The sequence below is a fragment of the Galleria mellonella genome, unplaced genomic scaffold (genome assembly GCF_026898425.1).
Source record: "Galleria mellonella isolate WM207_F2 unplaced genomic scaffold, CSIRO_AGI_GalMel_v1 utg28, whole genome shotgun sequence".
NCBI lineage: Eukaryota > Metazoa > Arthropoda > Insecta > Lepidoptera > Pyralidae > Galleria > Galleria mellonella.
This window is the reverse complement of record NW_026442064.1, coordinates 546,232-561,222: the sequence shown is the minus strand read 5'-3', so window position 1 is coordinate 561,222 and position 14,991 is coordinate 546,232. Positions and strand designations below refer to the sequence as shown.

Below are 14,991 nucleotides of genomic sequence, written 5' to 3'. Positions count from 1 at the left end.
TGTAAATAGTTCCCCTTACGAGAACGGTAAGGGTTATTCATTAAGACATGTGTACATTGACGCCGCAATCAGGTTAAGAGTGCAGGTTGCTCTTTGCCCGAGATGTAATAGAGTTGTGTGTGGATACAGGTTAAAACGCACGAGCAGTTGTTTGACTTTCATATTTCGAAACAAAACAATACATCTTTACAGGCAGGAAAAGGATTGTTAGCAATGGAGTTTGATAGCCCCATTGCTAGCAATATACCTTATTAGGTCGACCTCCACGTGGCTCCTCCTGGAAACCATCGTGAACAATTCTTGTTGAATTTGTCATGACGGGCTAACTGACCTGCTTCATCCTCACCTATCACTCTTCACTGGTGCCCCGCCGGTGTGTACCGATAGCGCGGGTGGTGTATTTTTTTCTTCTATTGGATGAAAATGGTATGGTAACCCCGCCTGCGCTAACGGGATACGCTGGCGGAGCACCAGTGAAGGGTGATAGATGAGAATGAAAACAGGCCAGTTAGCCCATCATGATGAATTAGCGCGGGTGGGGTTACCATTCCATTATCATCCATTTAAAAAAAAAATACGTCTTTACAATATAGGTTAGCATAATGAGTCTAAAATTATACCATGCCTTACCCATTTTAGGGTACTAACTTAAATAATTATATATAATAAGACATTAATATTTTCAACATATTAATTCAAAATACATATATTTCTTCACTAGCTTTTTTTTTCATACCACTGAGGTGGCAAACAAGCATACGGCCCACCTGATGGTAAGTGGTTACCGTAGCCTATGAACACCTGCAATACCAGAGGTATTACGCTAGCTTTTACCCGAACTAAGTCTGTCTCACCTGGATAATAATCTTATATCATTCACCATACATTTGCATGGCTGTGTTTCGGTTTGAAGGGTAGGATATGGCGTGAATTTACACAGTACAAACTCATAATACCTTATTCCTTAGGAATGGCAACGCATGGGGGTTATCGTGGGCGAAACAGTACACTATGTTATGTCCATGGTACTGCTCATGTGTATAGGCGACGGTTACCACTTTCCATCAGGTGGGCCGTCAGCTTGTTTGCCATTCTAAGTTGTATAAAAAAAATACTACATTGTACATTACACCATCAGGGGCACATTTCATTTTAAACAGTAGTTTTTTCTGTGATACCGAAATAAACACAAATAGACAAGAAAACAACTCTAAAAAATATTGTTCCATCTTCTCCTATTTTTTGTATCAATTTTATTATATTATTAAACATAAGTTAGTTCTCTGTTGATCTGAAAAGGATTTAAAAGAAAAAAAAGTCACAGTACCTCCTTATTGTCCTTCACCGCTTGCACTCTCTTCTCTTCATCCATTCTCTCCAATCGTTCCAGCCATTCAGTGTCAGCGATGGCCACCAGATTCTCGCTTAGATTCCTGAAGAATCCCTTGTTGTTGGAGCACAGCGTGACGTCGCTGCAGGTGGCTGCGTACGCGGGGTCGATGTTGTCGTACACCCGAGCCATGATTGTCTTGTGTGATTATTTTCCTTGATATATCACGAAAAATCACTAATAAGCGGGATATACCCGGCTAGGGCACTGCCTGTAACAAGCAATTAAAATAAGACCCACTAATTAACTTCGACTGATCAAATGATTAAGATAAAAATAAACCACGCACTTTTTGTCTGATTTATTGAACTTTTAAAGCACAAACAAACATTTTTTTTTCACATTTGTAACATTTATAATGATTATATTATACGATACTAACTTTAAATATAACAATAAATGTATAGAAATATAATTTTGTACCGCGAAAAAGACACATCGATTGCAAACAAACACACTACTAGAACCTTCGAGCCATTTTACGTACCCTAATACGAATTGTTTCGCATCTACCCTGCACGCTTATATTGTTGTTGTTTAAATTAAGAACGTGTATTTGCAATGGATTACAAACGACAGGTGCAAATTTAGGAAATTTATCAAATTTAAGTGGGTATAAAACTGAAAGAATGATAACTATCGGTTTTGAACTGCGTAAAAGGCGGAAGGCAGTCGCCAAAAAAACTAATTTGAATTCAGAACTTCTTTTTTTTTTAAATCTGGTCACTTATATTTTTTGTTTATATTGTTTGGTTGAAAAATGTAGCGCTGGTTTTAAGATAAACTGGTATATATTTATATAAATCGAGTACATAAGACATGTTTTGAAGTTCCCACACTGAGGTCTAGTTCTGTCGGCGTGTTTAATTATTCCACGTATTTCGGCATTCTGTTATTATATAACGTTCATTGACTTAACTGTATAGTTAATGGTACGGTTGACGTCGCTTTGGTATACGATACATTTTTAATTGGTGAATTCGCCCCCTACCATTGGACGTACGAGATTTAGTCGAGGAATTACGTTTTTTTACGTTTTTAACAGTTTAAACACGCCGTTATCGTATCATTCGTGTTTCAACCTTGAAGCATTTGTGTTTGCATGGCTTTGTTTCGGTTTGGAGGGTGGGATATGGCGTGAATTTACTGGGTACAGAGGAATAACACCTGAGTTATCAGGAATGGCAACGCATTTTGCTGATTTTAAAAATTATTTCATTTACAAACTACACGTACATTATTATCTACTAGCATAAGCCATATTTTTTTTCAAAAATTCGAAAGTTAGTTTAAAATAAAATAAAATAAAAAACAGCCCAGTAATTTATGGACGGATATATGTGTAATTTAATTTAAATTATTTTTTTAAATTAATTATTTAAATTGACGCGAAAATATACTTAATATTGTCACGTACAAATAATAACAATAATAAAATCTTTTATTTTCAGGTATATACTCATAGTTTACAGTCATTACGATGTAAATTTATTTATAAATAATTACAAATTGTACATTATTATATTATACATATAAACTATTATTGTATTATTAAACTATAAACTAATTAATAAAATATCAATTTAAATAATTTTATTATAATTTTTTTCTTCGTCAGGTATGCAGTGAGGAATACAGTCTGAACAACAGGATTACTTATTGTCATTAATCTTCCATGAAATTTTGCCTTACAATTACGTAAAATACATAAACAAAAATACATACAATAAAAATATTTATATTTTTGTCAAAAAAATAATTGGATGAGTAATTTTTTATAAAACGCTTGGTAGGGCATGCTCCGGTCTCCCAGGATCCGTACCTATTTTATACCGGGCAAGATTGTTTCGCTGTTTTTCATTTGGGAATACGAAGCTCAGAATTAGCTCCGCTCTTTTGTTATTTTAGAATGACGCAAAGGAAAGTGACTTTAATAAGTTTATAGCTACTTAAGTCGTTAGGTTTTTCTTTCTCTCTTATAAGTACTACTATAATAATGAAAATATTTTCCAAATAGGACTTTTGAGTATTCAATTGTTTCTAGAGATCACAAGCGGATTTGATATTTTAATTAAACTAAATTATTTTGTGGTGGATTTTTTAATTTAATTTTCATGTTTTGTAAAAATGAATATATTTTGTATGTCTATAAAGTTGATAATTGAGTACCATATTGTATTTTACCATCACATATGTATGTACCTCTTGTTCACAAAATAAATGATGATGATGAAATTTATTGATAGATTAAACTGTTTAATTAGTGATAAACAAAATTTTGGCACTAACTTTATGTTTGCGACTTCTAACATGTAAATTTTAGATGTTCCAAAATCAATTAGATAAATTATTTCTAAATGGCAATATATGCCAGTTTTAAGTCGGACTTTAAAAAATATAACTGTGTAAGATGCATAGAATTAGAGAGACGTAGTTTTTACGTGACAATGGAACAAATATACAGAAAGACAGACGGGCAGATAGAAAAAAAAAGACCTTTCATATTATTTTTTCCTAAATATTTCCCATATACAGAGATCGTTTAGTTAAATTTTCATTGTATTAATAAAAATTTTACTTATAAGTAGATAAGGGGGTAATTTAATGAAGTGGTCGAATTAATACAAGTACAGTTTGCTATTTTTTTTTTGTTCTAAAAAAGTTACGAAGGTTTCTATTATTAACAACATTAGCAAGGCACCAAGATGGAGGAAAATCTGTCCATTATATAAAGAATCATTAAAATTGGATTACATTCTTTTTAATATTGACGAAATTGGCAAGGGACCAACAAGGAGAAATATGTTGCCATTAAAAAACCATCAGAATGGAATTACCTACTTACACAGGTAAGATATACAAAATGGGTAAAGTCAAATTAATAACTACCTATATTTTTTTTTAATCGGTGATAATGGAATGGTAGCCCCACCCGCGCTATCGGTATACACCGGCGAGGAACCAGCGAAGGATGATAGGTGAGGATGAAACAGGTCAGTTAGCCCATCGTGACGAATTCAACAAGAATTGGTCACGATGGTTTCCAGGGGGAACCACGTGGAGGTCGACCTGATAGGGTGTATTGCTGGCAATGGGTCAGCTAGACTCCATTACTAATAATTTCTTCCTCCCCAACTTCCTCCATTGCTTTGTGGTGCTGAAAGATTTTTTTTTTATAATATACTTCAGAATATGAGCTTCCACTGTATTCAATGATATAAAGTAGGGATGATGAAATAGTTATATTTAATGGTCATCATCATCATCATGTCAGCCTTTAACTGTCCACTGCTGAACGTAAGCCTCCCCCTTAGGGGATTTTACCAGTAGTTGCCACGCTTTGCAAACCGATTAGCAACCGCAGTCAGACTTTAGAGATGTTTTAAAAGGGACGCTGCTGCCCATCTTTTGCTATCCCTTAGTCGCCTCATACGATACCCACGGGAAAGGAAGGGGTGGCCTATTCTATGCCGGGACCACACGGCCAATATTTAATAATAGCAGCAGAAGAAATGCATAAGAAAAAACCATCGCAAATTATTCATTCAGTGGTTTTAACAACGTTTAGCTTATGTTTGTACATACATTTATTAATTATTTAGACTTGTAAGTAATTAAATTTTCGTTAATTATATGTGGTAGCTTCTAATTAGGTTATTGTTGTCATGTATAATTAATTATTAAGTTAAAGATATATAAGATATATAAGTTAAAGAGTATGCGTTAAGACAGCATTCGTCACTGCATACCTGACGATATAAGAATTTATAGAAATATAATTTAAATTGGTACTTTATTAATTAGTTTATAGTTTAATAATACAATAATAGTTTATACGTATAATATAATAATGTAAAATTTGTAATTATTTATAAATAAATTTACATCGTAATGACTGTAAACTATGAGTATATACCTGAAAATAAAAGATTTTATTATTATTATTATATCTTTGTTGCCATTTAGCGACATAACTAGTTAATCAATCGTTGTAAAATTTGGTATACATTAAAGTACTACGAGTTTATAAGATGGAGAAGGATAGAGGGTACTTTTCATCCTGGTTTGTTTTTAATGGATGATAATTAAATGGTAGCCCCGCCTGCGCTAACGGTATACGCTGGCAGGGCACCAGTGAAGGGTGACAGGTGAGGATGATGGTAGGTCAGTTGGCCCGTAGTGACCAATTGAACAAGAATTAACCACTATGGTTTCCAAGAGGAACCGCGTGGAGGTTGACCTGATCAGTTGTATTGCTAGCAAAGGACCTATTAAACTTCATTACTAACAACCCCATTCCCCCTTTTTCATCCCGGTTAGTGAATGCAACTCAGTTAAGCGGATGAAGTCACGGGTAACAGCTAGTCTACGAGTGTATTAATATTATGAAGGGTAAAGTTTGATTATTCCTTGATAATGGATGGTGGTGATCCTGTGTGCTCCCGGCTTAGAATAGGCCATGCCTTCCTTTCCCGTGGGTGTCGTTAGAGGCGACTAAGGGAGGACGAGGGATAGGCAGCAGCGGCCCTCTTAAAATATCTCCAAGGTTTAACTGCGGTTGTCAATCCGCCTGCCAAGCGTGGCAACTACTGGCAAAACCCCTTTAGGGGAGGCTTATGTACAGCAGTGGACAGTTAAAGGCTGATATGATGATAATTGGATAAATACAAAAAAATGCTCAATCGATTATAAAGTTCTTTAATCTATGGCAAGCTAGATTATCAGTGACTAATTAAGGCAATTGTAATATTTTGAAAAAATCTATCTGACTGTGCGAAGCCGGGCTGGATTGCTAGTATTGTATATTGCACAAAAATATATTATTTCTGAATTTATTAAATTATTTTATTTACTATATTATATTACTTCTGTATAAAAAAGGAAATAAATAGCTGCAGTAACAGCGGCCAGTAACTGAGGCATTGATGGACGAACGTGCAAATATACGTGTTTTCATCAATGCCTAGTTGTGGCCAAGGCTTGTATAGTACTTTTCTCAAACAATGCGCGGAAATCAAAAACACAATTTTACTTTTTAAGTTCAATGACGAATAACGAACAATAATAATTTTTTACGCGCCATAATGTTCCTTTATTTTTTTGTTTTTTTTTCAATAAACAGCTTTCTATTTGCAAGCCAGTTCGAAATTTAAATAAAACCTTGTATTAGTTACCTCCTTGGTAGCCATATTTCGAAGTAAAAGGTCATTCCATTTTTAAATTACAGGACAGATATGAGTTTACATAGTAATTTATCTGGCCGCAAAACACGACAGATATGGATTTTCATGCAACTTTTGCCGGCCGCTGCCCGCATGTATCTGGCCAGTACGGCAATTTTGATTTATCTCGAAGAAGATTGTCAAAATAATGCTCACATTTCCAAGCATGTTTGAGAAAAATATGTTATAGGTAAGTTAGAAAAAATCTACTTAATTAATGTATTGATTGATGATTGATAGTAAAACTGCCAGCGACATCTATTGTCTAATGTGTGTCTAATGTATTGGAAAAAATCACAGCTAATTATAGGACATGGCAGTAGTACCTATTTGTAGCGGAGTTCGAGTTAAATGTCAATCTTGGTTGAGCCGAGAGATGGTATCCAGCTATGTACAGTCGGACGCAATATGGACACAATAACTTTTTTATTTTTTCACTTTTAGAGTAACTATATATAATGCTGAATACTGTGCAAAGCCATTTGATTGGGTACCCTTATTGCACTCGTAGTTCTGCCAAGCATTACATAGAAAAAAAAGTAATAAACAAATATGGATTTGTCTGTATTTCTGTATGAACGGTGAGGTATAAAAGAATGTAATTACTAGATTATCATACCTGCCTTTAACTGTCTACTGCTGAACATAAGCCTCCCCCTTGGGGGGGGGGGGGGGGGGGGGGGGGTATATAAATGAGTATTATATCAATTATCGTGTAAAAGGTCGCCAATCCGCCTGCCAAGCGTGGCAACTACTAGCAAAACTCCCCTTATGGGAAAGGCTTATATTTAGCTGTAGACAGTTAAAGTTGGAGATGACGATGACTTGAAGCTTGTCATTAAACTTTATGAGTATTGTTAGCTTACTACTCATTTAGTGAGCCTGTGTAAAATACAGGGTGTGCACGATCGTGATATTAACATATTCCAATGCTATTTAACAGGACTGTACGATGCACGTCTAGACTCGGAGGGTGATAACCCTACACGTGACCCGGGTCATCTTAACGGTTTAGCCCTCTTTAAATAGCCTCATTACATCGCCACTAAAGTACTATTGTTTTTGATACCTAATTTTATATTTTATTGAATTGGGTGTTATTTTGAGGAAACTCATAGCACTGGTTTTTTTTTATGGGTGAAAATGGAATGGTAACCCCGCCTGCGCTAACGGAATACGCTGGCGGAGCACCAGTGAAGGGTGATCGATGAGAATGAAAACAGGCCAGTTAGCCCATCATGATGAATTCATTAGGAATTAACCATGATAGTTTCCAGGGAGAACCGCAAGGAGGTCGACTTGGTTGGGTATATTGTTAGCAATAGGATTCTCAGTCTCCATTACTAACAATCCCTTTCCCCCCGAAAGGAAAGGGTAGCGCATTCTATGCCGGAACCATAAGGCAGTCGATTCTGTGATTGAGTTATAACTATTATTTTTCTATTCTCCTATTTTATAATTAGCTATTTTGTTTGTCTCCTCCAATTCACAATTTCCATCAAACATTCAAATATTGGCAGTGTGATCTTGGTAGAATAGGTCACCATTTCATTGCCGTGGGCGTCGCAAGAGACGACTAAGGGAGGGCAAGAATAGGCAGCAGCGTTAAAACATCTCTAAAGCCTAACTGCGGTTGCAGCGCAAATGAAATGAAATGCCAATCCGCCTGCCAAGCGTGGCAACTACTGGAAAAAACCCTAAAAGGTAGGCTAATATTCAGCAGTGGACGTTTAAGGCTGATATGAGAATGACGATGATATAAATGCATTACCATAAAAAATACATATAAGAAAATTAATGATTTTTTTATACAACTTAGAATGGTAAACAAGCTGACGGCCCACCTGATGGAAAGTGGTAACCGTCGCCTGTAGACATGAGCAGTACCATGGACATAACAGAGTATACTGTTTCGCCCATTAACCCCTCATGGGTTGCCATTCCTGACTCAGATGTTATTCTTCTGTACCCTGTAAATTCACGCCATATCCCACCCTTAAAACCGAAACACAGCTATGCAATCACAACTGCTTCACGGTTGAAACACGAATGGGACAGATGTGCCGAAGCAATCGATTTTTGTACAAAGTCTCCCTCTGGTGTGTTAATATGGGATTTATGGATGTCCACTGAAGGGTTACAGATTAACTGTTTGAAACAATTTTCAGTTTTTCACCACATAACTACTGTACTGTTTTGCCAAAGGTTGACTGAGAGAGAATGCTATTTTGTATCAATAATTTTTTTGTAATGTACTCAATTAAAAATAAATAAATTAACGTTTGAAGGAAAGAAAGAAATATTATTTATTTAAATGTAATATTTTTTTAAATAGTATTTTCATTATTATTCTACCGCCCGTTTGAAATGTAAATTCAACTGAGTAGATCAGGCAAGAAACTCAACTATTGCTTTTTATATAAACTTCAATTTAATAAATTACGCAATTGTTGCTCAAATACAGAATTACATTGAAGTAAATAAAAACTACCCAGCAGTAGGTCGTAAAAATTAAAATATTCATACACTAATTGCAATAGAATAAGTGTATTATTTAATTTCAATTTGTTAATAATTCTATTTTAATTACGTTACAGTAAAATTTGTTTAGCTTTTCATTATCTTCATTAAAACAGATTATACCCATACGAGTTCTGAGGGGCTGGCCATGAAATATTTTCCGAAATATTTCCGAAACAGACATTTGATGTTAAAACTACATAATATATGCCGTTTAAAATTATTAAAAATATATAAACATCGTTCCTCTGGACTATTATGGTAGGATTTGTGACGAACGAAATGTTAAGCTCCTGTTACTGGGTAGATTTTGGTATGAACAAAACCACGAAATTGAGCTCGAAAATTCGAACTTTCATTTCATAGTAGACCCCCTGGCGACAGAAAACAAAAAATATAATTAAATACATTAAAATTTATTTGTTTCTATCAAAAAAAAAAAAACTGCTTATATTTGTGTCTAACTGATACATCGTGGGGTCCAATAGTAAATGGTAAGTAAAATTTTTTTTTAAGAAAACATGGATCTGAAGTGTAAATACTGTAAAGTGAATCATCACTGTGCAAAATGGCTACTTTAGTTAATTATTATGCATGTAGTTTTTACTCGTACTTGAAACTTTGTCCGCGAGACCGGGATCCAAAAATACAACGCTCACACCGAATTTTATAACAAATACGTAAGTTGTCAAAGCATCGAGGTGACAAGTAAAATACTCACATTCACAATATTATAGTAAGCATTCATTTTGGGTGACACAGAAAATCAGTGTCTCGTCCAAAAGGATGGCATGGCCATATAGCTCGAAATGATGTCCATAAGTGTTTTTCTTTTTATGTTTTATAATCATCATTCAGCATTATTTTTTCAGCAATATCTGTCCACTGCTGGGCACATGCTTCCTCCATAGACTGTCAGAAGGAACGGTCCTAAACCACCTGCAGCCAGAGGGAGACTTTGTACAAAAGTCGATTGCTTGAGTACCTCTGTCCCATTCGTGTTTCAACCGTGAAGCAGTTGTGTTTACATAGCTGTATTTCGGTTTGAAGGGTGGGATATGGCGTGAATTTACTGGGTACAGAGGAATAACACCTGAGTCCTCAGGAATGGCAACGCATGGGGGGTGTCATGGGCGAAACAGTATACTCTGTTATGTCCATGGTACTGCTCATGTCTATAGGCGACGGTTACCACTTTCCATCAGGTGGGCCGTTAGCTTGTTTGCCATTCTAAGTTGTATAAAAAAAAAACCACTGACACCCTAAAATATATTTTAGGTCATCACTCCATCTAGTGTGGGGTTGTCCTATATTGAGGTTGCCCGTACATGGTCGCCACTCTAGAACCTTTCTTTCCCATCGGATGTCGGTTCTTCGAGCTATGTTACCATAATAAAATTGATGAAATTGATCATGAAATATTTAAATTGAATCCCATAAAAAAAACCGACTTCATTTTTGTCAAAATTAGTTATTTTCATTTAAAAACTAAATTACTGACTAATTTTAACAAAAGTTTTATAAAACCAATATGTAAGCTTAGCCTATCAGATAAAAAGAATATTTGAAATCGATTTACATTTGATGGAGTAATGAGGTGAGCAACAAATTGAGGAGGAGCAACGATTTGAGGAGGAGCAACAAATTGAGGAGGAGCAACGATTTGAGGAGGAGCAACAAATTGAGGAGGAGCAACGATTTGAGGAGGAGCAACAAATTGAGGAGGAGCAACAAATTCAGGAGGAGCAACAAATTGAGGAGGAGCAACGATTTGAGGAGGAGCAACAAATTGAGGAGGAGCAACGATTTGAGGAGGAGCAACAAATTGAGGAGGAGCAAGGATTTGAGGAGGAGCAACAAATTGAGGAGGAGCAACAAATTCAGGAGGAGCAACAAATTGAGGAGGAGCAACGAATTGAGGAGGAGCAACGAATTGAGGAGGAGCAACGAATCGAGGAGGAGCAACGAATCGAGGAGGAGCAACAAATTGAGGAGGAGCAACAAATTGAGGAGGAGCAACGAATTGAGGAGGAGCAACGAATTGAGGAGGAGCAACGAATTGAGGAGGAGCAACGAATTGAGGAGGAGCAACGAATCGAGGAGGAGCAACAAATTGAGGAGGAGCAACAAATTGAGGAGGAGCAACGAATTGAGGAGGAGCAACGAATTGAGGAGGAGCAACGAATTGAGGAGGAGCAACGAATCGAGGAGGAGCAACAAATTGAGGAGGAGCAACGAATTGAGGAGGAGCAACGAATCGAGGAGGAGCAACGAATCGAGGAGGAGCAACAAATTGAGAAGGAGCAACAAATTGAGGAGGAGCAACGAGTTGAGGAGAAGCAAAGAATGGAAAAGCTGCTTCTTTTTTAATTCGTTTGAAAAAGAAGTAACTCTCAAAATAACATCCTATATAAAGGCAACTGGTCACCGCAAATATTCCTGCAGATTACTAAAGTAATGTTTAAGAATTATTCAGATAATTTACACGAGACTGTACAAAAAGTTGACGGTCTAAAAACCTTTTTATCTAAACAGAAGTTGTACTGTTCGTCGTAGGGGTGTAATGCGAAAACTTAGATTAGAATGTAATCTTGTTTAAAATATCATTAGAATAAAGAACTTAATGTGCATACTATTATTATAAATGTGACACATTGTGTATTTATCTACTTTTCTCATTAAATAGCTCGACTACAAAGACCTCAATGAGCGTGGCGACTGCATATTCCATGAATCGAACAGGAAGGCGCTATAATTGTATCACAAGCCCTTTTTAGTGAGCTTTACAATGTAATTACATCCACATTTATACAGTTTTCTGAGAATAATACGTAAATTGAGTACATAAAGAGAGGCACTGACTGCAAGTCAGTGCATTTGCAAACTTTACGATAAAGGAACATTATCAAAATGGAATGAAAATCGAGGAAAAAGTCGAATATATATGTTTTTATACAACTTGGAATGGCGAACAAGCTAGTCGCGCACCTGATTGAAAGTGGTAACCGTCGCCTGTAAACAGGAGCAGTACCATGGACAATACAGAGTATACTGTTTCGCCCATGACACCCCCCATGCGTTGCTATTCCTGAGGACTCAGGTGTTATTCCTCTGTACCCAGTAAATTCACGCCACTGTGTTTGTTGTTATTTGTATGCTTTGAATAGATATAAATAAATCATCTATCTATTACTCCAATGAATATTTTCTGTTACTGTTTCGCCTATGATACCGCCCATGTGTTGCCATTCCTGAGAGCTGTGTTGTATCTCTATACCCTGTAAATTCACTGCAATATTCCACCTTTCGAACCAAAACACAATTGTTTCACAGTTGAGACTTTGTACAAAATTCGTTTGCTTGGGCGCTTCTGTCCCATTCACAGTTGCTGAAACACGAATGTTTCAACTGTGAAGCAGTTGTGTTTGCATGGCTGTGTTTCGATTTGAAGGGTGGTATATGACAGTGAATTTACAGGGTACAGAGTACACTGAGATAACATCTAAGTCCTCAGGAATAGCAACGCATATGGGGTATCATGGGGGAAGCAGTATACTCTGTTATGTGCATGGTACTGCTCATGTCTATAGGCAACGGTTACCACTTTCCATCAGGTGGGCTGTCCGCTTGTTTGTCATTCTAAGTTGCATAAAAAATAAAATATTAATTATAATATTGTACTCGTAAATGTAAAACTTTGTAACTTTTTATAGATGAACAGCTGGATGTTTGTTTCTCTTTTATGCAAAAGCTACTAAACGAATTTTAATCAAATTTGGTACACTGGTAGGTTATAAAAATAACACATAACACTCTATGTACTAATTCACGCGGGCAGAGTCGCAAGATGCAGCTAGTACAATAATATTACTGTATATATATATATATATATATATATATATATATATATATATATATATATAAATTTAACTATCCTTAAAGTCCCACTGTTGGACTAATATGGACAGGTCCATTGTCAGTAATATAATAACAATAAACGCCACATTACAATCATCCCATCATTACGAGGAACTGAGCATCTGGAGGTACAACCCATTCCAGGTTTTATCCCCAGATGATGACCCTAGACCCGAGCAAATATAGTTAAATTTGTTCCCTAAACTAGTATTATTTCGAGAATCGAACCGCCTTACGGAGGATTTTTTATATTACAAAGGTGGCGAACAAGCATACGGCTCGTCTGATGGTAAACGGTCTCTGTAGCCTATGAACGCCTGCAACACTAGGGGTGTCATATGCGCGTTGGCACTGAAAAATGTATTAAGGTTTCTTCAGAGTATATAAAAGGGCATATTATATACCCTTTTTGAAGAATCCCATACTGTCTCTCTCTTTAGGGATCCCTGAGGATAGAGGCCCTAGGGAAAACCTCGGCAGGGAGTTCATTCTAATAACAAGGTTATCCATAAGCATTATAGGTAATTATATTAAATTGCATGGTACTAATGCATAGTAGCATATATAAAACATACTTACAAGAACACGAACACGGCCAACGTAATAACACGTTCTTACCTGTTGGGAACGGAATAATAATAATAATATTACAAGAGGTACAATTGAAAAATAATTAGTTCAACAAAATATTTCTCAACTGGTCAAGAATTCAACGCGTGACTATACCAAGATGCGTGCGAAAATGATATGTAACAATACTTGTATTAGGTTATAAATTACAATACGATCCAATTAAATTAATAAATCTTTGCTTTACTTTCGAGATCCTCAAGGGGTGGATAGGGAGCCGGCTTTTTGGAAAGTCTGTTATATTCATATAAATAAATGCAAATATTGTTGTGATTTTTCGTAAATAATTCTAGTATTTTCGATAACATTTGGTTATATTACATTTAGATAAGTTTCTGAACGAAAAGTCATATATAAAATAATCGTAGGTAAAGTTGTGGTTATTTTTTAAATAAATAAAGTACTTACCCATCACTTTTGGAGGATACAAAAACTTTCAATACATTTTGCCGAACTGTAATAACCACTACATAATATAACTGGCAATTCGAAAAATTTTAATAGCCAAATATTAAAATTTTTCGAATAAATCGCTATATGTTTTTTTACAATATCCATTATTTTGGAAAAAAATATCGAAAATGGATTATAAAAATCTAGAATTACCTTGTTTATTAGGCCTGGAACGACGGCTGTCGATGGGCGCACTGCCGCATCTAAAATTAACGCCGGCAATCGAGTTCGCTCGGACTATATTCTATTTTCGAAAATATGCTATTAGAAATGGTGCCATCTGTTGGCGGATCGAAAGAGCGAATAGAGAATATAGATAATAGGTAGGTAGCTGCTTTAGATGTTTTAAATCTGAACGACTGAAACAGAGTAAATTAAAAAAAATATTTGTGGTTCGAATTCTGTACACAGACTAATCTTCCAAATTGTCTATTTATTTATTGTTTTTTTGGATTAACCTAAATAAGCAAAATTATCATAACAAATTGAAATTAATTATCAAATTTATAATAATTTTTACAGTTGACAGTTACAGTAACTGGTAATTTAACTGATAACCGATTAACTTACCTATTTTTTTACGCATCATGGAAAAGTTAAAGTTAATGGGGTAGCCAGAATGAAGAAAATATAAATGAATAATTTATTGTATGGAATAAATAATAGTAGTATTGTATGGAAAAAAATATTTAAAATTTGTATTTCTGTGTGTATCTATAGGCGACGATTACCACTTTCCATCAGTGGGCCGTCATCTTGTCCGCCATTCTAAGTTGTATAAAAAAAAGAGTCATTGGCATTTAATGATTTTGAGTTTGTTGATAGATTACTGTATATTTTGTTGCCTCCATATTATAT

General features: G+C 35.5%; 1 protein-coding gene across 4 annotated transcripts in view; it reads right to left on the bottom strand.

Annotated features, from left to right (window-relative positions):
• Positions 1-14,335, bottom strand: part of LOC113517842 (SET and MYND domain-containing protein 4) — a 29,504-nt gene extending 15,169 nt beyond the window's left edge. Inside the window, exons 1-2 of one of the 4 annotated variants that reach the window (XM_031911503.2) lie at positions 14,287-14,335; positions 1,328-1,601 (exon numbers count right to left, since the gene is read on the bottom strand). In XM_031911503.2, the coding sequence (XP_031767363.1) occupies positions 1,328-1,522 (195 nt within the window). In that variant the 5' untranslated portion in view covers positions 1,523-1,601; positions 14,287-14,335. The other 3 variants (XM_031911505.2, XM_026902578.3, XM_031911504.2) reach the window with 3 other exon arrangements.
• Between the last annotated feature and the right edge of the window lie 656 nt (positions 14,336-14,991).